Genomic DNA, 27,512 nt, shown 5'->3' with positions numbered 1-27,512 from the left:
CTATTTTGCACAGTTTTATTAAAGTAAGTTTGGTTCCCTTTAATACAGACTTGTAGTTATTACTACGCTTAGAAAATTAACCACAAGTTTATTTTCATTTTATACAGACTTGTAGTTATTATTATGTTTAGCAAATTTACCACACGAATTCTATGGTCTTGACCAACGTTCAGGTCAAGTTTAATCGAATTCTAACAACGTTCAAAATTTAGCTGTTTTCCACGGTTTTATTAAATCAAGTTTGTTTCCCTTTTATACAGACTTGTAGTTATTCTTATGCTTAGAAAATTAACCACAAAAATTCTTGTGTCTAGACCAACGTTTGGGTTAATTTTCGTCGAATTTTGAGAACATTCAAAATTTAGCTGTTTTTTGCACGGTTCTATTAAAGCAAAGTTTGTTTCCCTTTTATACAAACTTGTAGTTATTGTTACGCTTAGCAAATTTATCACACAAATTCTTTGGTGTAAACCAACGTTTGGGTCAACTTTCGTCGAATTCTGAGAACGTTCAAACTTTAGCTATTTTGTATGGTTTATTAAAGCAAGTTTGTTTCCCTTTTATACAGAGTTGTAGTTATTATTACGCGTCGCAAATTTATCACACAAATTCTTGTGTCTAGACCAACATTTGGGTCAAGTTTCGTCGAATTCTGAGAACGTTCAAAATTTAGCTGTTATGCACGATTTTATTAAAGCAAGTTTATTTTCCATTTATACAAACTTGTAGTTATTATTACGCTTAGCAAATTTACCACACAAATTCTTGGGTCAAGACTAACGTTTGGGTCAAGTTTCGTCGAATTTTGAGAATGTTCAAAATTTAGCTATTTTGTATGGTTTATTAAAGCAATGCTTGTTTCCCTTTTATAAAAACTTTTAGTTATTATACGCTTAGCAAATTTACCACACAAATTGTTGGGCCTAGACCAACGTTTGCATCAAGTTTCGTCGAATTCTGAGAACGTTCAAAATTTAGCTGTTTTGCACAATTTTATTAAGGCAAGTTTGTTTCCCTTTTATATAGACTTGTTATTATTACGCTTAGAAAATTAACCATACAAATTCTTGTGTCTAGACCAACGTTAGATTCAAGTTTCGTCGAATTATGAGAACGTTCAAAATTTAGCTGTTTTGTACGGTTTTATTAAAGCAAGTTTGTTTTCCTTTAATACAAACATGTAGTTATTATTATGCTTAGCAAATTTACCACACAAATTCTGTGATTGAGACTAACGTTTGGGTCAAGTTTAATCGAATTCTGACTACGTTCAAAACTTAGCTGTTTTGCACGGGTTTATGAAAGCAAGATTGTTTTCCTTTAATACAAACTTTTAGTTATTATTATGCTTAGCAAATTTATCATACAAATTCTTGTGTCTAGACTAACGTTTGGGTCAAGTTTCGTCGAATTCTGAGAACGTTCAAACTTTAGCTATTTTGCACTGTTTTATTAAAACAAGTTTGTTTCCCTTTTATACAGACGAGTAGTTATTATTACACCTAGAAAATTTACCACACAAATTCTTGTGTTTAGACCAACGTTTGGGTCAATTTTAGTCGAATTTTGAGAACGTTCAAAATTTAGCTGTTTTTTGCACGGTTTTATTCAAGCAAGATTTGTTCCCTTTTATACAAACTTTTACTTATTATTATGCTTAGCAAATTTATCACACAAATTCTTGGGGCAAGTTTCGTCGAATTTTGAGAAGGCTCAAGTTTTAGCTGTTTTGCACTATTTTATTAAAGCAAGTTTGTTTCCCATTTATACAGACTTGTAGTTATTATTACGCTTAACAAATTTACCACACAAATTCTTAGGCCTAGACCAACGTTTGGGTCAACTGTTGTCGAATTCTGAGAACATTCAAAATTTAGCTGTTTTGCATTGTTTTATTGACGCAAGTTCGTTTCCCTTTTTATACAAACTTGTAGTTAATATTACGCCTAGCAAATTTACCACACAAATTCTAGACCAACGTTTGGGTCAAGTTTCGTCAAATTCTGAGAACTTTCAAAATTTGGATGTTTTGCACGGTTTTATTAAAGCAAGTTTGTTTCCCTTCAATACAAATTGTAGTTATTATACGCTTAGCAAATATACTACACAAATTCTTGGGCCTAGACCAACGTGTGGGTCATATCTCTTCGAATTCTGAGAACGTTCAAAATTTAGCTATTTTGCACTGTTTTATTAAAGCAAGTTTCTTTCCCTTTAGTACAGACTTGTAGTTATTATTACTTAACCACACAAATTTTTGTGTCTAGACCAACGTTTGAGTCAAGTTTCATCGGATTATGAGAACGTTCAAAATTTAGCTGTTTTGCGCGGTTTTATTAAAACAAGTTTGTTTCTCTTTATAACAAACTTGTAGTTATTATCATGCTTAGCAAATTTACCACAGGAATTCTGTGGTCTAGACCATCATTTGGGTCAAGTATAATCAAATTCTGAAAACATTCTAAATTTAGCTGTTTTGCGCTGTTTTATTAAAGCAAGATTGTTTCCTTTTTATACAAACTTGTAGTTATTATTACACTCACCAAATTTTCCACACAAATTCTTGGGTCTAGACCAACGTTTGGGTCAAATTTCATCGAATTCTGAGAACGTTCAAAGTTTAGCTATTTTGCACTGTTTTATTAAAGTGAGTTTGTTTTCCTTTTATACAAATTTTTAGTTATTATACGCTTAGATAATTTACCACACAAATTCTTGGGCCTAGACGAACGTTTGGGCCATGTTTCGTCGAATTTTGAGAACTTTCAAAATTTAGCTGTTTTGCACTGTTTTGCTAAAGCAAGTTTGTTTCCCTTTTATACAGAGTTGTAGTTATTATTACGCGTCGCAAATTTATCACACAAATTCTTGTGTCTAGACCAACATTTGGGTCAAGTTTCGTCGAAATCTGAGAACGTTCAAAATTTAGCTGTTATGCACGATTTTATTAAAGCAAGTTTATTTTCCATTTATACAAACTTGTAGTTATTATTACGCTTAGCAAATTTACCACACAAATTCTTGGGTCAAGACTAACGTTTGGGTCAAGTTTCGTCGAATTTTGAGAATGTTCAAAATTTAGCTATTTTGCATGGTTTATTAAAGCAATGCTTGTTTCCCTTTTATAAAAACTTGTAGTTATTATACGCTTAGCAAATTTACCACACAAATTGTTGGGCCTAGACCAACGTTTGCATCAAGTTTCGTCGAATTCTGAGAACGTTCAATATTTAGCTGTTTTGCACGATTTTATTAAGGCAAGTTTGTTTCCCTTTTATATAGACTTGTTATTATTACGCTTAGAAAATTAACCATACAAATTCTTGTGTCTAGACCAACGTTAGATTCAAGTTTCGTCGAATTATGAGAACGTTCAAAATTTAGCTGTTTTGTACGGTTTTATTAAAGCAAGTTTGTTTTCCTTTAATACAAACATGTAGTTATTATTATGCTTAGCAAATTTACCACACAAATTCTGTGATTGAGACTAACGTTTGGGTCAAGTTTAATCGAATTCTGACTACGTTCAAAACTTAGCTGTTTTGCACGGGTTTATGAAAGCAAGATTGTTTTCCTTTAATACAAACTTTTAGTTATTATTATGCTTAGCAAATTTATCATACAAATTCTTGTGTCTAGACTAACGTTTGGGTCAAGTTTCGTCGAATTCTGAGAACGTTCAAACTTTAGCTATTTTGCACTGTTTTATTAAAACAAGTTTGTTTCCCTTTTATACAGACGAGTAGTTATTATTACACCTAGAAAATTTACCACACAAATTCTTGTGTTTAGACCAACGTTTGGGTCAATTTTAGTCGAATTTTGAGAACGTTCAAAATTTAGCTGTTTTTTGCACGGTTTTATTCAAGCAAGATTTGTTCCCTTTTATACAAACTTTTACTTATTATTATGCTTAGCAAATTTATCACACAAATTCTTGGGGCAAGTTTCGTCGAATTTTGAGAAGGCTCAAGTTTTAGCTGTTTTGCACTATTTTATTAAAGCAAGTTTGTTTCCCATTTATACAGACTTGTAGTTATTATTACGCTTAACAAATTTACCACACAAATTCTTAGGCCTAGACCAACGTTTGGGTCAACTGTTGTCGAATTCTGAGAACATTCAAAATTTAGCTGTTTTGCATTGTTTTATTGACGCAAGTTCATTTCCCTTTTTATACAAACTTGTAGTTAATATTACGCCTAGCAAATTTACCACACAAATTCTTGGGTCTAGACCAACGTTTGGGTCAAGTTTTGTCAAATTCTGAGAACTTTCAAAATTTGGATGTTTTGCACGGTTTTATTAAAGCAAGTTTGTTTCCCTTCAATACAAATTGTAGTTATTATACGCTTAGCAAATATACTACACAAATTCTTGGGCCTAGACCAACGTGTGGGTCATATCTCTTCGAATTCTGAGAACGTTCAAAATTTAGCTATTTTGCACTGTTTTATTAAAGCAAGTTTCTTTCCCTTTAATACAGACTTGTAGTTATTATTACTTAACCACACAAATTTTTGTGTCTAGACCAACGTTTGAGTCAAGTTTCATCGGATTATGAGAACGTTCAAAATTTAGCTATTTTGCGCGGTTTTATTAAAACAAGTTTGTTTCTCTTTATAACAAACTTGTAGTTATTATCATGCTTAGCAAATTTACCACAGGAATTCTGTGGTCTAGACCATCATTTGGGTCAAGTATAATCAAATTCTGAAAACATTCAAAATTTAGCTGTTTTGCGCTATTTTATTAAAGCAAGATTGTTTCCTTTTTATACAAACTTGTAGTTATTATTACACTCACCAAATTTTCCACACAAATTCTTGGGTCTAGACCAACGTTTGGGTCAAATTTCATCGAATTCTGAGAACGTTCAAAGTTTAGCTATTTTGCACTGTTTTATTAAAGCAAGTTTGTTTTCCTTTTATACAAATTTTTAGTTATTATACGCTTAGATAATTTACCACACAAATTCTTGGGCCTAGACGAACGTTTGGGCCATGTTTCGTCGAATTCTGAGAACTTTCAAAATTTAGCTATTTTGCACTGTTTTGCTAAAGCAAGTTTGTTTCCCTTTTATACAGAGTTGTAGTTATTATTACGCGTCGCAAATTTATCACACAAATTCTTGTGTCTAGACCAACATTTGAGTCAAGTTTCGTCGAATTCTGAGAACGTTCAAAATTTAGCTGTTATGCACGATTTTATTAAAGCAAGTTTATTTTCCATTTATACAAACTTGTAGTTATTATTACGCTTAGCAAATTTACCACACAAATTCTTGGGTCAAGACTAACGTTTGGGTCAAGTTTCGTCGAATTTTGAGAATGTTCAAAATTTAGCTATTTTGCATGGTTTATTAAAGCAATGCTTGTTTCCCTTTTATAAAAACTTGTAGTTATTATACGCTTAGCAAATTTACCACACAAATTGTTGGGCCTAGACCAACGTTTGCATCAAGTTTCGTCGAATTCTGAGAACGTTCAAAATTTAGCTGTTTTGCACGATTTTATTAAGGCAAGTTTGTTTCCCTTTTATATAGACTTGTTATTATTACGCTTAGAAAATTAACCATACAAATTCTTGTGTCTAGACCAACGTTAGATTCAAGTTTCGTCGAATTATGAGAACGTTCAAAATTTAGCTGTTTTGTACGGTTTTATTAAAGCAAGTTTGTTTTCCTTTAATACAAACATGTAGTTATTATTATGCTTAGCAAATTTACCACACAAATTCTGTGATTGAGACTAACGTTTGGGTCAAGTTTAATCGAATTCTGACTACGTTCAAAACTTAGCTGTTTTGCACGGGTTTATGAAAGCAAGATTGTTTTCCTTTAATACAAACTTTTAGTTATTATTATGCTTAGCAAATTTATCATACAAATTCTTGTGTCTAGACTAACGTTTGGGTCAAGTTTCGTCGAATTCTGAGAACGTTCAAAATTTAGCTGTTTTGCACGGTTTTATTAAAACAAGTTTGTTTCCCTTTTATACAAAATTGTGGTTATAATTACACATAGCAAATTTATCATACAAATTTTTGGGTCTAGACCAACGTTTGGGTCGAGTTTCGTCGAATTCTTAGGACATTCAAAATTTAGCTGTCGATTTTATTAAACCAAGTTTGTTTTCCTTTAATACAAACTTGTAGTTATTAATATGCTTAGTAAATTTACCATACAAAATCTTGTGTCTAGACCAACGTTTAGGTCAATATACGTTGAATTTTGAGAAAGTTCAAAATTTAGCTGTTTTTTGCACGGTATTATTAAAGCAAAATTTGTTTTCCTTTTATACAAACTTGTAGTTATTACGATGCTTAGCAAATTTACCACACAAATTCTTGGGTCAAGACCAAAGGTTGGGTCAAGTTTCGTCGAATTCTGAGAACGTTCAAAACTTAGCTATTTTGCACGGTTTTATTAAAGTCATGTAGCACATGTTTATCCTCTGGCTCGCTATACAAGGGAAACTTGCTACGACGGACAAACAATGGTTATCACATTTAGGAGGATGCATCCTCTGCGATGAGGAGAACTTGGAGACTCACACGCATTTGTTCTTTCACTGTCAATATAGTCGTAGGTGCTTCGCAGTTGTTAGACGTACTATATGGTTTCTATGGCCAAATAGAGAGTGGTGGCTGGACATAGAATGGGCTTCTAGGAAGTGAAGGGGCAAATACATTATTAATATGATTTACCGTGCATTACTTGCATCATTCGTCTATCACATCTGGAGGGAACGCAATAGGAGGCAGTTCGAGCATACCGCTAGGACATCGGTCATCTTAGAAAGCTTGATCATAGAGGATGATAAACTATGAATTGTCAGCATAAATTTGCCTAGCTCTGTTTGTACTTGTGCACTCTAGAGAATGTGGCGTATCCTTTGGACTGCTGAGGGAGAGCATACCATATAAGCACTGTTGTATTCTACTCATTTTATTTTTATCTATGAAATTTACCTTGACCTAAAAAAAAAGATAATTAAATTATTTAGATTATTAGATTTAATTATTAATGTGATTGATTTACTCAATTTCATGGGGTCTATTAACGAAATGCTTAATTATATGTATTGATATTTAGTTAAATTTTATAGTATCGACGAATTGATAGAAAATATAAAAATAGTAAAATATTATATTTGAGAAATATTAGGTTTATTATAAAGAAAAATGAGTTTTTTTTTTGTAATAAGTTAATTAGGTATATTATAAAGAAAGGTAGTTATAAAAATATGAGGGGTTTACTAAAATAAATTCTATTGAGTTTATTGGCAGATTAGATATATATATATATATATGTGTGTGTGTGTGGAGTGCTAAATTATTTAGAAGAGAATGCAATAGAGATTTGAATTTTTATATAAATGTAATATTCAAAGAATAATTAAAAAATATACAAATTTTAGTTCATATTTATTTAGCGTTTACGATACTTTTAATATAATCATTATATATATAATAATTTATTATAGAAGACAAAAATACCTCTACAGAAAAATTAATTTTTTGGAACTGCTTTTTTAATTTTTTGTAATGGCTTTTGTAACGGGAAGACCGACCGTGGCTAAACGAGGCATTACAAAAAAAATTGTAGCGGCTTCACAAAAAACCATTATAATTTGTAAAGGCTAGTGAAACGGCCAATTGTGGTCGTTACAAAGATGGTGACATAGAAAAAAATAAATTTGGAACTGGTTTTATAATGGCCCTATTAAATTTGATTTAATTGTTATTATAATGCCTTTGTTGCAGCTTTAGGAACGGCATTTGTAATGCACTTTGCAATGGTATTGAATTATATTGTATCTGTTTTTGCCCAGCGGTTGCGAATTCGTCTTCATCGTCGTCGCTGCCGTTGGGTGCTAGGGGATCAGCTGGAGGCTCGAGCGCTAAACAATCGGGCCAGTTGGGATGGACATTTTGATGTAGCGCTAAAGTGCAAACACCCGATCATCTATGTCGGAGCGCTACGGCTGTGGTGGCGAGGGAGAGGGAACAGACGATTGGGTCGCCTGTGAAGATCCAATAATCGAGTGATGGGCCTCGGAACCGAGATAGAATACTTGACCCCTATTTCGGCCACCCGCTGCTGACATCTAGACCTGCTGCTCGTTCAGGGCCATAGAGCCTTAAAAAGGAAATGGAGGCTCTTCATTGTTGTTGTGTTATCTGTGGCATTCATCCATCATCCTCAAGAACATCTCCTACGAACATGTTAAATAATTCTATTAAAAGAATATAAAATTAAAAGACTGAATGACGTATAAACTTTTAATTACTTCCCTCTACCTCCTTTCCTCTCGAGCCGCTCCACTAGTCGTCCTCCTTTTTTTTGTTAACCTTCTCGAACGCCTCCATTTGAGTGGCGGGGTATTCGAATTGTCTCTCCTGTTCAAAAATTAATTTAAATAATGATTAGAAATTAAAAAAATTACATGACATTACTAATATGCGTTAAACTACTTATCATCTTCCGCTTGTGCGCCCCAACGGATGACGAACCCCCGCGGTAGACAGTCGTAGCTGCTTCCGGATTGGCGGCCTGGTTGACCTTACTCTTCGCCGATTGTGCCTAGAATTCTGGGCTGGACCAAAACTCCAGGAGCTGGTGTCGTATCTTCTCGATCAGCCATAGTGGTTGGGCCAACTAGTTTCGGGCGTCAATGAACCGCTTTCGAAGGAACTTGTCCGCATGCGGCTTGACAATTTTGAACATCAACTCGTTGCTACAGTCTCACTAGTACGACATCTGAAAAATTAACAAATAAAAAATATAAATATTATTTAAATGAAATAATATTATTATTACCTTCAATTTTTAGAATTAGAATAGTTGGTGCTCCTGTGGGATCTGCGATATGTTGGCCCAGGAATGCGAATAACGCCCTTTGACCGCATTATTGATAGCCATGTAAAAATTGAAGTTGGACCTGAAAATAATAATTAAATGTTAAAATTGATTTAAAAATAAAAAATATTAAATTAATTTACTAAATTCTTCTACATACCTCGCATCTTGGAGGCTGATGAAATGCTTCTGGGCCACTAGGGGAAGTAGTGGTGCTGGTGGTGGTGCATCACACAGCCTCGTCAGGGTGTGTCTACCATTGGCCCCCATCGCCACATTTGACCCCACTACGAAGGAGTCTGCAGGTATCGGCAGGGTTGGTACACTCCCTCCGATGATGCTCTGGCTGAAGGTGCATCCGCTGGCTCATTCAAGGGAGGGTTGGGACGACCACAGTCTTGTCCCGAGGGTGGCGGAACACAAATCGTCATTATCTATAATTTAAAAAATTATTAACATTAAAAATACATAATTGTATTTATTATTGAATAAAATTATATTTTTTTGAAAATTGCCTAAAAATCTCAATAAGGTCCAAATTCTGCCTAAATGTATAATTTTTCTAAAAATTATAATAAAGTCCAAATTGCGCCTAAAATTACATTAAGGTCCTTTAATTTCCTAAAAATTTCCTTTAGGTGCATAATTTTCCTAAAAATTGCTTTGTAGTCCTTAATTTTTTAATGATTTTACTAAACAAAAAATTTCTTAATTTACATTAAGGTCCTCTAATTTGCAAAAAAATACATACATATTTTTTAAAATTACATATAAAGTTGAGAAAATTACAGTAAATTCCATAAATCAATAGAAAATTGCAGTAATTACAGAAATTAAAAAAATTAGAAATTATTGAAAATTTTTGAATTTTTTTTAAAATTATAAAAATTAAAAAAATTCAGACATTATGAAAATTTTTGAATTTTTTTTTAAATTACAAAAAGTTCCAAAAAAATTCAAAAATTATGATATTAGGCAAAAATTTCAGAAATTTATAGAAATTCAAAAAAAGTTTCAGAAAACTTTTTGAAATACAGAAATGAAAAATTACACACTAATTAACAAAATTTACACATAAATTCTAAAATAAAATCATAGCAAAAATATAAAAAATAAAAAATAGGGGACTTACCTCGTGGTGGGCCAGTGAAGAGAAATGGGTGGAGAAGTTGAGAGAGAAAGAGAGAGAGAGACACACAGAGATGGAGTGAGGTGGGTAGAACTGATGGTGGCGGTGGGCATGGTTGGTTGCTGAATGCTGCGATGGAGCAGGCGGTTGACGATGAGAAGAGAAAGAAAGGGAACAAAAAAATCTGCAAGTGTTATATATATATAATTTTGAAACAACCATGGCCCTTTCAAACAGAGTTACAATATAAAAAAGCCGTTACAATTTATATAGTATAAAATAGCCATTAAAAATTCGTTGCAGATACCGTTACAATATAATGATACGACGTCGTTTTGGTACATTCCGTCACAAAAGCCATTACAATGAATTAATTAATTTATTTGAAAATATTTATAAAGGAATGCCGTTTTCGATGATTTATTGAGGTGAAAACGTATTATTGTACTGGAACAACATGATTGAAATATTTTAAAAAAACAAAAAATATTATTTGACATTGATGTAACTATCATCTTACAGTGTTGAACTGCATCGATAAATTGGGCGTCAAAATTACGATCAAACCATCAGCTATGATCACACTTACGAAAGAATCAATTCGGTCAAATTGTAGTCTTATTGGGTACACGAATTTTGACATATTGTTTCTGGAATGTAATAGTGATTAGTCAAGACGTTATATTTCTAAATCAAGCCATGTGATATAAAATTAGACATCTGATATAACTTAATGGACACATAATTGTATATATTTGAATTTGGTATGAATTAGGTGTCCAAATGTGAAGATATCACATTTTTCGATCTGCATTTATGAGACGGCTCGTCTTTGTAACTGCTTTTGTAACAGTTGGTATATTTTATAATTGTAAGGGTATTTGTAATGGCTTTTGTAATGATGAATCAAAATTAAAACTCCCACCTGCTTTTTTATTTTAATTTAAAAAATTTTAGTTTGTAACAACCTTTTGAACTTTGGCCATTACAAAATTTCATTTTCCGCATAGTATCAAAAGTTGACCGTCTTATTTTGAATAGTCTTTAATTAAATTGGCTATTCCAAATAATAAATTTTTAAAAATAAAATTAATAATTTTTTATTTTACAATATTGCAACATGAAAATATTTAATTGAATATAGAATTATGTAGCCTCGTATTCATCATCGTCAGTCTCGTAGTCCTCAAAGCTATCTTCATCATCTTTTTCATCTTGATTTTCAATTTGACCAGCTTGAGTCCGTGAAGGACTTGGACCGAGCTGGTGTGCGATTGATGATTGACCACAATTTGTAAACTATTGGGACCACGTAGATCGTACGACTGACTGTCCATAGCAACTTTAGGGAGTGGTACGACTTCCTCTAGTTGATATGCCATCTCAGTCTATTTGAACTCATCAACAACTCTCGAGCCTTGATTTTGCATACAGCCAGCCAATTCGCTTTGTCCCGCATCATACTTGGGTAGTCAGTATAGTATACATTTACTGCTTGTTGTGCAAGTATGAATTGCTCATCCTTTTGGTAAACCCTTTTGAAGTTTACATCAACGAGGTGATAGTGTGGGTTTACCTTCATACCTCTTACTGGATTGACCCAACAACACTTGAACAAAACAATGTGCAAGTGTAGAATAAGTGGATATGTCGATTGAATGATCTCTTCGATGATTCTGTATAAGTCATTGTCCTTGTCCTTGTCTGTATACGATGAACTTTTGATACACGCCCCACAATTCATTGTTGACTTGCCGATGTTGTGACGTTCTATCTGGAAGTTTTAATCGTTGACAAAATAGCAAGGCACCAATATAACTTCTGCACTTGGACCCCAAAAATGATACATGAGGAGCTCGTTGTCCGTGTAGTTCAACTCGAGATGTACCTGTCCGTGTATATGCATGAGTACACAAATTAACATATATGTACATTGAAAATAACATCTTACTCATAATATTAGTCTCTGTTACTTGGTCAAACAACTTAAGTGATGATCAGCACTAGTTGACGGTTCAAAATTCGAGTAATAATCTACAACCTAATCAAATGTATTACAACAAATGAAATGAAATGCAGATATATATATATATATATATATAAATAAGTTTTTTTGTAGCGGCTTTTGTAAGGGCCTTTGGAAAACCTAAGATAGCCATTAGAAAATCTAGTTGTTATTTTGTAATGGCTTTTGGGATGGCTCTTATAGAAAAATCGTTCCTAATAACACGGTTCTTGTAACACCTTCTTTTCATTCACTTTGTAGCAGTTTTACCCTCAGCCATTGTAATAGATTTAGGCACAAAATTTGTAAAGGTTTTTGGCCGTTACAAAAACTTTCATTTTCATTATCCTTTAAGTGACATCAGCAACTCCTTGCCGTTACAAAGGCTGTGTGTATTGGGCCATTCCAGAAAAGCCATTACAGATTCTGCCATTTTTTGTAGTGTAAAATAGAGAGTTGAGCAACACCTTCTGATAACATAATTATTTTAAGATTGAGGTAAGTATAGTTAATTTATTTTATATATATATATATATTTATGTATTTGTGTTGCATATTTTATAGCGAATTGTTATTTATTTATAGGGATGCTATTGTTGTCTGTAGAATTGTCCTTATATGCTTAAATGAGGTTATATTTAAGAAAAAATTCTATATATATATAGATACATGTACATGTATTATATACTTGATCGTTAATTGTCGTTTATTTGTCGGATTACGTTGTAAATCTATCAAGTTGTTGTTATGTGTTATTTTCGATTATGTGTAAAGTAAAATTTAATGAATTATGTTGAAAAAACTTGGTAAGGGCCCGAGAACACAACGGAAGCATGAAATAAAAAAACACAATTAAAATAGTTCAAAGAGGTGTTCCCTTTGAAATTTATGGGCGTTTGGTGTTTGTCAAAAGCATAATAACAAATATTAATGTATATTGGTAAAAAATATTAACCTACAAGGGTAAAAAATAATTTAGCATATATGAGGCACACATCAAACAAATGAAACCCACCATACCATATAACTTCCAGCATTAATTTTTTAAGGGAAGGATTATTCATTGATAGTGACCATTTTTCCTGAGAAAAAGAGCTCCCTCGACAATCGTGTTCACCTGGAGTATAATTGTACCGTTGGTAAAAATTCCAATTTTATCCCTTTATAAAAACCTCGATCACATCATTGGCACAGTCTGTGAGAATATTTACCTCGACACTGAGTATGCAAACCAGGTCTCGAGCCCTGGTGGAACAAGACCCGCGTCGCAAACGATCACCACCTCAAAAGGTAACCCCCCTGACGCATGAGCAAGTACCCCTCAATGGGGAGATTTCTCCACCACATCGACAATCTCTGCCCGCGCCTCCGGGGAGAGCACTCCCCCCGGAAGCTCCACCTCAAGAATCGATGATCCAACTGACGCAAGAAGCTTTGCTTGCCCTGATACGCAACGCATCTACTCGAGTGGCGGCACAAGCCATAGCCCAATTTGTAGCGCAACAACCTGCAAACCCGCCCCCTCCTTCCCCTTGCAGAAGTCGAGAATTATCCTCGGCTCCCGAGGAGGAGGAGCAGAGGCGGGAGGAAGTGAACAACAAGATCTCTAGGCCCGAAGTTGCACAGGCTCAGGGGTCATAATCTCTGCAATCGAGAATCTTTCACTCCCCCACCACCTAAAGGAATCGAGGATTCCTACTTGTCATTGGCCATAGCTCCTCCAAGACATAGCCCTTTTGCCCCAAATATTCAAGCCGAAGCGCTTCCAACAGGCCTCAAGGTCTCGAATCTATCGGAATATGATGGAATGGGAGAGCCACAAGAACACTTAGACAAATTTTATGCCAAGATTGATTGTTACGATCTGAGTGACGCAGCTTACTGCAAGATCTTCCCGCACTACGCTCTAGAAACGTGCATTAGCCTGGTTCAACCAACTGCCCGCTAGAACCAGTTGGTTCAGCATTTCTTGGATCACTTCTTCATGAACAAAAAAGTTCTAAAAACGGTTGCATCTCTATTCACCATTCGCCAAAGGGAGGGTGAAACTTTGAGAGACTACATCCAAAGATTCGTGGACGCAGCGTATGAAGTTCCCCTTGTTAATCATGAGTTGTTGGCTAGTATTATGCAACAGAACCTACTACCGGGAAGATTCAAGGAGTCCATAGCCGGCAAGTCCCCTAGCATTATGGAAGATTTAATCATGCGCTCCTAGAAATACATCCGGATTTAGGAGTCTAATGCTTTGGGTCCTTCCCTTAGCAGCAAAAGGAAGGGTCAGGAAGAGGAAAAGGAGCCGAAAAAGAAAGAGGAATGCAAGCATGTACCTCCGGTGGGGTTCGCTCACTGTACCCCCTTGAATGCTCCTAGGGGGAGATATTAATGGTGGCGGAACAACAAGGGCTAATCTGTCAATGCCCAACAAAGATGAAAGATAACTCCAAGAGACTCAAATCTGATAAGTATTATTGTTTTCATCGGGACAGGGGACAAACGATGGAGGAATGCCATCACCTGAAGAATGAGATAGAAAAATTGATCCAACGGGGACACTTGAAGGAATATGTCAATCACTATCCACAAGGACGCCAATTTGACCGTGGGCCGAATGTGACAACTCCTCATGACGATAATTATCGCACAGTAGGAATCATCCCATGACTTCAAAAAGATCAGGAAGCCACGAAGGAGTAACTCTAAGTTCACGTAGCGGGAAAAATTATTTTCTGGCCCTTCACTTGCAATAGGAGAAAACTCGAGTAGTAGCTCAACATATCCTTCTCCCCTTTTGATTTTCCCTAAAATATTGTATTCCGAATTTTAAGTAATGAAGTTAGTTTTCTTGTCGCAGTCCCAACAAACCAAATGAATTTAGACGTAGAGATCCTCGAAGTTTCAAGAGGACCCTAGAGGCAAAAGTCGTCATTGTCATATAGGGAAAAGTCGCTATCGCCCCGGGACCCCCTAAATAAAACTTTCATTGAGATCCTCATCGGTAATGTCACCTCGAAAACTTTACATGCCTTTGATGTTGGTAAAACCGACTCCGGGACATGAAGTATCATTTGAGACAACATTCCCTTATCAAATTCTTTTGGCAATGTCTCCTTATAAAAATGTTGGACTCGGAAATTTTTGCCCCCCCTTCCAAAGTTGGTAAAAACCTAACTTTCGGGCATGAGCAAAAACATCCATTGAGGCAACATCTAATGAATATAAATCATAAGAGAACAAAACAACAACTTAGTAAGTGTAGTGACTACATTTATGAATATGGAATACTATCAAGTTACCTACCAAAATTTTCAACCGAGTAGATGGTGAAAAAATCACCCCAAGAGGCAACGTCCTTGAAAAAAAAATGTGCCACTTCACCTTCTCCAAAGTCTTGGGGGGCTCCATCACCACATGTAAGAATTGTTTACGAGGAGTCTCATCTCTTGAAGATTACGTCGAATTCCTAAAAATGAAAATGAAAGAATTCAGCAACAAATGAATAAATTCTCAATAACCTCTACTAGTAGAGAATGAGAACAAATATTGTAAAGAAATACTGGATACTATAATGGTTGGAGTCACCACTTTCCGTCCTTTTGACCTGGGTTCAAAATAATATACGCCTCCTTCCAACATTTGGAAGACTTGAGCGGGGCTCGAGGTGTGCTCGAGCTGCACCACCTCGAGATACAATACCTCGAGCCTGAGGTGCACCCCCAGCTCGAGGCAGCACCCCCAGCGTGAGGGCGGTGCACCAGCTCGAGGCATAATGCCTCGAGCCCGAGAGCCCCAGCTCGAGGCAGGTGCATACCCTGGTGCACCCTGCAATCGTGGTGCAGCCCCAGCCCCGGATCGAGGCAGGTGCACCCCCAGCTCGAGGCACTGCTTCCAGCCGGGCTCGCCCCGCAGTCGAGGTCTCTCAAGCCAAGACCCACTCTACCTCAAGGCACTGTCTCGAGCACCCGTGCCACCTAGTGCACCCCGCACCACGTCAAGCACCCTTGCACCCCGGGCTCGAGGTGCAGCACCACTAGGAGCTCAGAACCACCAGGCGCTAGCTCGAGCCGGGCACTAGATACTGTTGGCCAAGTGTATTCACACACCCCCAATGAATTGAAAATAATAAATGACTCCCCACCCACCTACTTCTATGTGTTAAACTGAATTTGGAAAAGTGTTTACCCTCGGACAAAATGTTGCACCGACTAGTGCATATTCCATCCGAGAGTGGGGGCTGTATGATGTATATTAGTAAATAATATTAACCTACAAGGGTAAAAAAATAATTTAACATATATGAGTCACACATCAAACAAATGTAACCTACCACACCATTTAACTTTCAACACTACTATAAATACCAAAAATTAATTTTTTAAGGGAAGGACTATTAATTGATAGTGACCATTTTTTGTGGCAAAAAGACCTTCCTCGACAATTGTGTTCACCTAGTGATTATTGTGCCGTAGGTGAAAATTTCAATTTTATCCTTTTGTTAAAACTACCCAGAGAACTTAACAGTAATACTTCTTGAGATTAGCGATGTTCCATATCCGAGGGATGTTCTTTCCATCGAGTTGCTGCAACTTGTACGCCCCTGCATTCACCACCTCTAAGGGCCTTCCCACTTGGGAACCAACTTCCCAATGGGGCCCAAAGCCTTGGCTTTTCGCATCACCAGATCTCCCACTTGAAAATTCTTGGCTTGACTCTCGCATTGTACGCCTTAGCCATTCTGGTTCTATACATAGCGACCCTAATTACGGCTTTTTCTCTGGTCTCTTCGTCAAAGTATAGGTTCATCCTTAATTCTTACTCATTGTAATTTAGGTTGTAATGTTTCACTCGCCAATTAAGTTCTCCTATTTCTGCGGGCACTACGACATCTGTCCCGTAAGATAGGTTGAACGGGGATTCTCCTGTGGGAGTTCTTGGCATCGTCCGATACGCCCATAAAATGCTGGAGAGCTCATCTACCAAGGTCATGGTGCACCACCTGGTGCACCCCGCACCACCTCAAGCACCCTTGCACCCCGGGCTCGAGGTGCAACACCACTAGGAGCTCAGAACTTCCAGGCGCAGCTCGAGCCGGGCACCACACACTATTGGCCAAGCGTATTCGCACACCGCCAATGAAATAAATGACTCCCCACCCACCTACTTCCATGTGTTAAACTCAATTCAAAAAAGTGTTACTCTCGGACAAAATGTTACACCAACTAGTACATATTCCATTCGAGAGTGGGGGGTTGTATGGTGTATATTAGTAAAAAATATTAACCTACAAGGGTAGAAAAGTAATTTAACATATATGAGGCACACATCAAACAAATGCAACCCACCGCACCGTATAACTTCCAACACTTCTATAAATACCAAAATATTAATTTTTTAAGGGAAGAACTATTCATTAATAGTGACCATTTTTCTGGTAAAAAGACCTCCCTCGACAATCGTGTTTACCTGGTGTATAATTGTGCCATAGGTAAAAATCTAAATTTTATCCCTTTGTAAAAACCTCGACCACATCAAATATATAAGCATGCTAGACATATGGCTAATGGATGAAACAAAAGCATAGAAATACAACATGCCACAACGTGCGTTGTTTCCCTTTTCAGTCCTCCTTCGTTCACTTTAGGATCCAAATTAGAACCCCTCTAATTTTTCCACACCATACTATGAATAGAGATAGTTCTTTTTCTATTGTTAGATAGTACAAAATAAGAAGAAAAACAACTCCAAACATACAATATTGTTTAATGCTTTTGGATTATTTTATATTCTAACTTGAATCAAATTAAACATAGAAGAAAAAGGAGAACATTTTGAGAGAGAAAAGGAGAAAAACATTCGTGGCTCATGTGTTTTATTATGTTGGATACGTGTGTAATTTTGTATATCACACACAATTGAATTCAAAATTCAATAACTACCAAGTTTGCGTTCAAGGCTACCTATACACCAACATCCATATAACCTTCAAATATGATGAAATAACCACTCCATCATGTTCATCATATTGAGGAGTTTCAACTCCTTCTTAACTTGCTCCAACCTCTCCCAAATGTACTTGGACTTGAAGTATGCACTAGGCTTGATTTAATCAAATTAAATCAAGCCCAACTTCATTGAAAATAATTAATTAAATTAATTTTAGCTCAATTAAGTCCAAAAATTTATTTAATCTAATTAAATAAATATAAGCCCAAACACCAATTAATTGATCCAATCAATTAATTAACCTAAACTTAATAAATTAATTCAATTAATTTAAAGGTGTTAAGCTAAAAAATTAATTAATTCAATTAATTAATTCTTGAGCCATCCATCAAATGGATTATTAAATAAATGATCCAATTATTTCAATTAAATTAATTCGTTTCTTCTCGAATTAATTTCATCAATTCTATTGTGATTTGTGTGTGACTCTTTAAGTTCACCCTAAGCTAGACTCAGGCGTTATGTCCAACACGAATAATTAACTAATCTAATTTAATTAATCATTTCCAATTAACTATTAATCGGAAATGCCCATCACCATGGGTGGTCGTATAGCAACGGTTCATGGCACTAGAGACTAGGTGAATACTGGCGTGAACATTTAGGCTCTCGAGTGCCATACAGGTCCGATTTTTCCGTCGACCATCTCCTGACCTTAGTCCAGGGTATGGAATTGGGTGTCGGTTTCCATCCTGGACCAGGCAACTATGTTGAATATTTGAGATGTGTTTACTCTATTGATCGACAAAGAAAATCGTTTTCTATTCGATCAATCGCTATGGCCATAGACTTAGAGAGTCTAAACCATGTCAGAGCGTATAGGAGATATATCCAACATATACTGATAAGGAACGAATTCTATCTTGAAATCCACCGTTCTCGCTATATACTTCGACTACACTGGACCAGGCTTATAACGACCACATCAAAGATGCAGTAATCTCTCGCCAGATCTAATATATAACCATCATATACATGCCACTGCCATGATTCCTCAAGTCCAACAACTAATCCTGTATTATCGGAATCGGGAATTCAAGTCATACCGACCAAGCCTCCAGGGCTTTCATATAACGATTGCCACGAGTTAGTTCAATCAGTTAACAACTGAAAGGCACAATGAAGTGCAAGTGGATCGGCCTGAGAACGCGCAAGCGGAGCAGTTAAAATGAAGTGTGTAAATTAAAATGAAAACGTAATAAAATCATAGTTCCAAGGGGTGTACCCTTGGAGTTTCTAGGCATTCGATATTATTAATAAAAATAAATGATAATGAAATTAATGGGGCCAATGGTTGAATGTAAAATAAGAGGAACAAAAATCATAAATCAAGAATTATCATTTCTTGATTTATTACGAAACTCCTTCATTGATTCGTTCACCCAATGCCTCATTGTAGAGATCCTCTAAAGTCGCATCCACACCATACTAGAGCTTGGAATTCCTCAATTTAATTTGCTAGAAAAGAATTAAGGAGAAGAATACACCAAGTGTGCACAAGAGGGGAGTTCTGTTGAGTGGAGTGAATAATGGAGGGGAAATTATATTTCTTGCTTTGTTATGTATTCATTAGTTATTCTAAATAACTAATACACATATGTATACCTTGAATGAGTGTATTAAAATATGTCGAGATTCATTTAACCATCCATAAGGTAATAAAACCCTTTATTCCCAATAAAGGATGACTAACATGACACTTTTAAAAGTGATTTTGTTAGTCAATATTTTTTTTTCAATCATTTCCACCAACTTAATTAATGTGCTTAGGCCAATTTTAATTAATTAAGATACCAGATCCAATTAATTAAAGCCCACTTAATTAAGTTCATCATAAATTTAATCCAATAAAATATATGAACCCAATAAGCCTTCATTAAATAATAAGTCCAACTTATTAAATAATATGGGCAATCCAATATAAATTAATCCAATTAATTTATCCTTGGGCTTATCGATCCAACGGATCATTCTCTAATAATTACTTATGGAATCAATTTTTAATTAATTCCTCGTCCCTTCTCGATGATTTGTGTGTGACTCTTTAGGTTCAACGTACAACTAGATTTGGGCTAGTGTCCAAGACTATTATTAATTAAATCTAATTTAATTAATAATTTTCGATCAACCCTTGTTCAAGAAAGCCTGTCACCATGGGTGGCTGCCTAGCAATGGTTTGTGGCACTAAAGACTAAGCGAAAATCCTTGTGAACTTTTAGGCTCCAGAGTCTATAAGTGTACGGTCCTTCTGTCTACCGTCTCCCGGCCTTAGTCTAGGGCATGAAATCGAGGCGTTGGTTCCCATCCTAGACAAAGCGTCTATGCTTAATACTTGAAATCACATTACGCCGAATTGTTCGATATAAGAACCTCGTTTTCTTATTCGACCAATGACTGTGACCACAGGTTTATAGAGCGTTAACGCATCTCCAAGTGCATAGGAGATACCTCTATAAAATTTTGATAGGGGACAAATCCGTTTCTTAGAACTCACCGTCGACGCTACATACTTTGAATGCACTAGGCAAGGCTTATGATGACTATGTCTGAGACATGATCACCTTTCGCACAAATCTAAGATACAATCATCGCATGCACGTGACTGTCGTGATTTCTCAAGTCTGAGGACTACTCTAGTACTATCGGAGTCGGGGACTTAGGTCATACCGACCAAGCCTCCAAAGCTTCAATATGACGATTCTCGCGAGTCAGTTCAGTCGATTCGACACCTAGTCAATCGACCTATTAAGATCGTATAGACATCCCATATCTGTCGCCGATGAAATACGACACTCATCAAATGACTTTTAATGCAAGATTACATAGGACACTTCGATGCCCATTCTTGTGGTCCTCGACTTGGAACATTTCAGACCCAACCCTAAACAGTTGGTTTCATGACCGCCATCTAATGCACAGTCCAACTGTTGCACGATTGTCAAGGTGGTTTGTGGGCTTTGTTGTGATGTTTGAAAGAAATGAAAACATAAATGTAATGAGCACAACAAATGAGATGCCAATAGCAAATACTCATTTTATTCACTGAATAATATTACATAAAATCGAGTTATTGTCAGAATAGATTACAAGCATCCCAATCCAATTGGCTTTCAAGTCACCTATTCTAACGACAACCTTGTCAACTAATCCACTAAAATTACATAGACATCCCATGTATGTCGCGGATGAAACACAACACTCTTCCAATGAATGTAATACTTAGTTCAAGTCTCTATAGGACTCTCGATGCCCAGTCTCGAGGTTCTCGACTTGGAACTTTGTAGACCAACCCTCAAAGTTGATTTCACAGTTGTCATCCAATGCGCAATCCAACAACGTGGGTTATTCAATTGGTCTGTGGGCATTTGTTGTAACGTTAAAACGCCTGTTCAATGTAAATAGTAAGCACAAGAAACACATGGTGCCATAAATAAATGCTTACTACAATCATCAAGATTATATCACATTCATAAAAATTGCTAAATGGTTCCCAAAACCGCAAATCCAAATAGCTTTCTGATCACCTATCTAACATGTGTTATATTATATTTGATTGTTCGATAAAATTAAATGATGAAAATATTGTGAATTGAGATAAAAAGATGGCTTACCTCTCCAAGGCATAATCAATAATTTAGTTGATGACGAGTTGTGGGCTGTCATGATTATGTAATTGATAACGTGATATAAATACAAAAAAATTGATATAAAGCTAGGTACCATGACGCGAAGGGTAATGGGGGGTATTATGGGTAGCGGGGAATATTCTATGCTGATAGCTACACATTTGGGTGGTGTGGGGATGCTATGAATATTATGATATCTTGTGCTGATATTGCTACATACTAAAGGAGGTGTGGGGATGTCACATTTGACGGGTATCCTGTGTTGTATACTGTATGATATTGATTAAAATGTTGATGGCCGACAAAAATCATTAAATGAGGTAGTCAAGCTTGGGCCCTAAGAAAATAAACGATAACGTCATATGTGATGTCATGGACTGATATGTGATAGTGTGTGTGTGTATTACTTTTTATGTTGTTATTATATGACGAATATTTAATGGTGGGTGTGATTGTATTTACTTGTTGGGTATGTATACACACACACATATATATAATAATTAACTATACTTACTGAGTTGGCAACTTATCCTTTGCCACGTATTTTTTTTTAGGGGATAGACCATAGTGACTAGACGATCATCAATATTAATGGATGGGTCATCAATAAAATCTTGAGTTGGGAGCTCTAGCTACATAATTACTTATGTGTTACAGTTTAAGTGAATTTGTGTTTACACTTTTGTAATAACTAGAAATTTCACTTTTCTCCTTTCCTTACATTCACAAAGACTAGGGTTGAGGATTGAATATAGGATTTTGATGACATATTCATTCTATGAGGGTTATTTAATGTATTAGTGAACTTACGAACTATCTTATCGGGTTAAATGGTAATTTCTTATGAGATGAACTGTAATTACGTTGGGGGTGTCACAAAATATTTTCTTATTAAACTTTTTATTTAATTGCGATAGAATCAGAGACATAATTTTTTATAATTTTATTTTTTTAATTATTATCGAACATGCCAATTCGTGAAAAATAATTGCTTATTTTTGTAAATTTATTTTATAATTTAAGACAAAAATTATTTTAGTCTCTAAAAGTTGAGAATTATTGAGAGATATTTTTCGGTTTTTGATTTTCATCTCTTAAAGTCTGATATCTTGCATTGCAACATTTTCAAAATATGGAAACTTGTACATTTCAACTCGTCACTTATTTTTAGAGTAGTAGTTATAATAAATAGTTTTATTTATATCATTGTATAATTTGCAATTACAATTATAATAATTTTTTTTCGAATTTATTATTTTTATTACCAAAAAATTTAATTAAATTCTTTTAGTACTAAGCTAATTTTCTGGCTCCACAATTGCTGCTAACTTCTTTCTTGCCACATAGGACTAATTAAAAGATCCCAAAGCATATTCGACATGTCAGCTATGTCATGTTTTTGGGAAAAAAATTAAAATTTCCGACCACCGGAGAATTTAATTTCATTATTTTTGTAAATTGAAGGACAAAATTTATAAATACATACGTAGAGGACTAAAATTAATAATCGGTAAAGTTAACGGCTGAAAATAATTTTGTCTATACATTTATTTCCAATGGATATATACTTAACTTATATATCTTAATGTATATGTAAATTAAAATTATATACTTTTGTATTTTTCAATTATTTAAAAGTTTTATGTGACCACTAACAAAAAAACAAAAAAACCATAAATACTCATAAACAAATTCGAGCGTATTTCTAATTTCCTAATATATCTGCGCAAGAATTCTTATATGCAAATCCACTTTTTGAAATCAATCCAAAACAATCCCAAATCGTGGAAGTCCAGGTATATTATCGTTTTTAGCATATGAGATCAATAAAATCTTAAATAAATAATATTATATCATGTAAATCAAGACTGTATGGTAAAACAATTTATTTGCTAGACGACAAGGCATATTCATATAAAATCACTTGTTTATTAAAAAATTAAGACAAGTGAGAAGGAAATAAAAGGTGATGTTAGGTGATAATTGGTCTATTTTTAGTTAAAAATTAAAGGTTTGGGCTACGGTATCTCTAGCACGTACAAAATCTCCCAAATATCGTTAATTGTTGCATTCCATTCTTTGCTTCTCACTCCTAATTCCACCCGAATTACGTCCTCTATTTTCACAACCACCAATCTACAGATTGGTTGATGCGTGCCTTTGTTCCTTTCTGTACGTATCTCTTTCCTGCCAAAAAATGAAGGAAAGTTTCAGGGAAAACTAAAAAAATAATAGAAGAAAGGAAGGAAAAAGAGAGAATATCCAAATCAATAACCTCCGGGCATCAACAAGTTTTATTGTGTGTGACGATCGAGAGCCTTCAGACTGAATTCAAATCCAACAATTTTTCTATCCCGGCCCTGTTCCTATGTATAACAAAGCAAAGGAAGTTAATCAGCAAGGTTAACAATGCCGACGGGCGCGCAAGCTGCACCCTTTCCTGTGCGCCCACGCCTACCTCCAACAACATGCAACAGTATTTCTTCTTCATCCACCTTTGCAATTATCATGCTATTGGTGCAGCAGCTGGTGTTCTCGTCTTCATCCTATCATGTATTGGGGGCAGAAGAAAACCAATCGGTAGCTCTCATGAAGTTCAAAACCGCCCTGGTAAATGCGGATCCCGGTCTTGCCGATTGGACTCCAATCAAACCTCCATGTTCGGGGAATGTTTCGGAGTGGACTGGCATTCTCTGCTTCAGTGGCTATGTTTGGGGTTTACAGCTAGAAAATATGAACCTCAAGGGCCAAATCGACGTCAATTCTCTTATTTCCCTGCGTTTCTTGCGGACTCTGAGCTTCATGAACAATAACTTTGAGGGGGCCATGCCAGATTGGAGGAAGCTTGGTGCCCTCAAGTCCTTGTATTTGTCTAACAATCAGTTTACTGGTGAGATTCCGGATGATGCTTTTAAGGGTATGACTTCTTTGAAGAAGGTTCATTTGGCAAACAACAAATTTACAGGTCACATTCCGTCGTCTCTTGAGTCCCCTAAACTAATAGAGTTGAGGCTTGAGAACAATCAATTCACGGGTACCATACCAGCAATTAGCTCAGACAATCTCAAAATTCTCAATGTTGCTAACAATCTATTGGAGGGTCCAATCCCTGCACCTCTAGCAAAATTGGATCCAAACTCCTTCTCAGGTAAGCACGCTACATATCATGTGCATAAATAAATACGTTTTCCGTGCTTTCGTAGTAACATGGACACGGTAAAAGTGCAATTGCAAATCTAGTCCATTAATTATTTATTTTATGTGGATTGAGGACACTTATTATTGAAAATTTTAGCATTCGTACCATCCCATGTGCAGCCACGTGTATGGCAGTTTCAATATATCGGAATCAGTATAAAAGCTCGTGAAATTTAAGTTGTTATATGACGTGGACATGTGATTTTTCAATGAATTTTTTGAAATTATAGTAATATTTGTCCCCAACTCGCGAAAATTTTATAAACTAGAAAACTAAATTGTCAAAATCACTTCTACAAGATTAGCATGCCAAAGTTTTATAATTTTAGGACTAATAAAATTACAATAAAATCGTGTATGTATGTAGATAATTAAATATTCCGTTACGAGAAATAATTAGCGTATTTTAATACCTTTTAATATATATATATATAGAGAACACCTCTTTCATGATCATCTAATTTTTCTAAATACGATTGAGGTTATATGGATGTTATATATTATATGTTTATTAAGGCCCTAAAGTCCATAAAGTCTTTTCATTAGTAATGTGGGTTTTCAAGTAGAAAAATCCCTCCTCTAGAGCTCGTATATTATTAGCAAGGTCGTTCATGGTTATAGTTGGTTCTCCCTTCATTTTTTAGTCTTGTTATTCCCTAGGTCGTATCTCTTTAATTGTACAATTCTTTATTTGTATATCAAATATGTATAAGAGACAATTACATGACTTGAATACGTGTCCGATCACCTATTATATATGCATCTTGCAGGCAACAAAGGTTTGTGTGGGAAGCCTCTGACGACAACATGTGACCCTACAATCCCCCCATCCGACTTGGAGCCGTCTCTTCATTCTCCCGGTCCAGCAGCTGATGCAACAAATCAGAATAAGTTATCCCCCACAAGAATTGCAATAATCATTGTGTCTGCCATGCTGGGTCTGTTTCTAATCGTATTGATCCTCGTCCTGATCTTGCGGAGCCGCAGGAGCCCAACACCACAACTAGGGAGGGAAATGGCGACACCCTATGATGATAAGAGTGTGTCGGCGGCAGTAGGGGTGGGAACAACTGCAACTACAACTGCAGCTACTGCTACCCAAGTCGACCAGATAAGTGGCGGAGTGAGGAAAGTCGAACAACAAGCACAAGCACAACCACCACAACAGCAGGCAGGTAAACTGTCATTTGTCAGAGACGATAGACAAAAATTTGACCTGCAGGACTTGATGAGAGCATCGGCGGAAGTATTGGGAAGCGGCAACTTTGGCGCTTCATATAAGGCAGTACTGGTGGATGGTGAGGCATTGGTTGTGAAAAGGTTCAAGCAAATGAACAACGTGGCAAAGGAAGACTTCCACGAGCACATGAGAAGATTAGGCAGACTCAAACACCTCAATCTACTTCCATTGGTTGCTTATTTGTATCGTAAAGAAGAGAAGCTCTTGGTCTTTGACTATGTGAACAATGGCAGTTTGGCCAAGCACCTTCACGGTTCGTACAAACAAGGAAATATGATTTCGTGCTAGCTGCATTAATTATTACTCCATAATAACTAATTCAACGTACTTCCTTGCAGGCAAACATTCGGCCGAGCAGCCTGGTCTTAGTTGGGCAAAGAGGTTAAAAATCATTAAGGGAGTAGCCAAGGGGCTAGCTTATCTTCATGCTGAGCTTCAGAGCTTAACTGTCCCGCATGGCCACCTGAAATCATCAAATGTACTTCTGGACAATAACTTCAACCCCCTGTTGATGGACTATACTCTAGTGCCAGTGGTGAATCCCGGCCAAGTCCACCAAATCCTTGTGGCTTACAAGTCTCCAGAATATACCAAAACTGGCCGAACTTGTAAGAAAACAGATGTATGGTGCTTAGGGATTTTGATATTAGAGACTTTAACAGGCAAGTTCGTGATTGCCCAAAGCTATGGTCAAGGTCAAATTGCTGCTGACTTATCTGCATGGATCAATGCCATTGTTCAAGAAGCAAGCAACAGCAGTAGTACCCAAGTTTTTGACAAAGAAATGGAGATCAGCACAGAACGCTGCAGACCTGAAATGGAGAAGCTTTTGCAAATTGGAATAGCTTGTTGCGAAGAGGACCAGGAAAAGAGGTGGGATTTGGAGGAGGCACTAAACCAAATTGAACAAGTACAAGAGTCATCCGCTGACATTAATTAAGGATATATCCCTTAATTAATTTTTGATATCACTTCCTTCTTATTTCTTCTGGGATCAGACGTTGATTTCTTCTGTACGAATCGAGTTCCAATGTTTTATCTTGACCTTCATTGCAATGTGGAATCGTAGTATATGTACGTACCCTTTCCCATGTGTTGCTTGGGACCGAATTTAGATGTTGTGTGGGATTGCACAAATTAGTTAGAATCATGCTTGCTTAGGGAAAATTACAATTCACTATTTTGTTGTAGATTGGGATTTATATGCACTCGCTCCTGCACGCTAGATTTGATTTATCACTTTATGTCCATTTTTAAATCAAATTCAAGTTTTGGAAAATATAGTGTTATGTTCATATAGAAGAAAAAATGCTTGGGTTCAGAACCTGTGGAGAATAAAGATTCATGGCATTCAATGGATGGAAAAAGTAGATATTGCATATAATTGCACTCTATCAGGAGCATAATTCAAACCCACCCTCTAAAAAGCCCTTCTCGAAGTCTAGCCG

General features: G+C 35.9%; 1 protein-coding gene and 1 long non-coding RNA gene across 2 annotated transcripts; one reads left to right on the top strand and one right to left on the bottom strand.

Moving 5' to 3' along the window:
- Nucleotides 1–7,577: 7,577 nt before the first annotated feature.
- LOC148787242 (uncharacterized) lies at nt 7,578–10,147 on the bottom strand. The gene is made up of 4 exons (XR_016066935.1): nt 9,996–10,147; nt 9,024–9,297; nt 8,305–8,945; nt 7,578–8,219 (listed from the first exon to the last, which is right to left on the bottom strand). It is a non-coding gene; the product is annotated as an uncharacterized LOC148787242 (long non-coding RNA).
- Nucleotides 10,148–23,697: 13,550 nt separating this feature from the next.
- LOC105179622 (pollen receptor-like kinase 4) lies at nt 23,698–27,303 on the top strand. The gene is made up of 3 exons (XM_011103266.3): nt 23,698–24,774; nt 25,595–26,317; nt 26,403–27,303. The coding sequence occupies exons 1-3, from the start codon at nt 24,036–24,038 to the stop codon at nt 27,002–27,004; spliced, it is 2,064 nt and encodes a 687-aa protein (XP_011101568.1). The 5' UTR covers nt 23,698–24,035; the 3' UTR covers nt 27,005–27,303.
- Nucleotides 27,304–27,512: the final 209 nt, after the last annotated feature.

This window comes from Sesamum indicum, linkage group LG8, assembly GCF_026168435.1.
Source record: "Sesamum indicum cultivar Baizhima isolate 11 linkage group LG8, ASM2616843v1, whole genome shotgun sequence".
NCBI lineage: Eukaryota > Viridiplantae > Streptophyta > Magnoliopsida > Lamiales > Pedaliaceae > Sesamum > Sesamum indicum.
This window is presented reverse-complemented; position numbering and strand designations above follow the sequence as displayed.

Coding starts and splice junctions, on each gene's coding strand:
- LOC105179622 (XM_011103266.3), top strand. CDS start 24,036: ATGCCGACGGGCGCGCAAGCTGCACCCTTTCCTGTGCGCCCACGCCTA. Junction 24,775..25,594: donor GGATCCAAACTCCTTCTCAG/GTAAGCACGCTA, acceptor TGCATCTTGCAG/GCAACAAAGGTTTGTGTGGG. Junction 26,318..26,402: donor TTTGGCCAAGCACCTTCACG/GTTCGTACAAAC, acceptor ACTTCCTTGCAG/GCAAACATTCGGCCGAGCAG.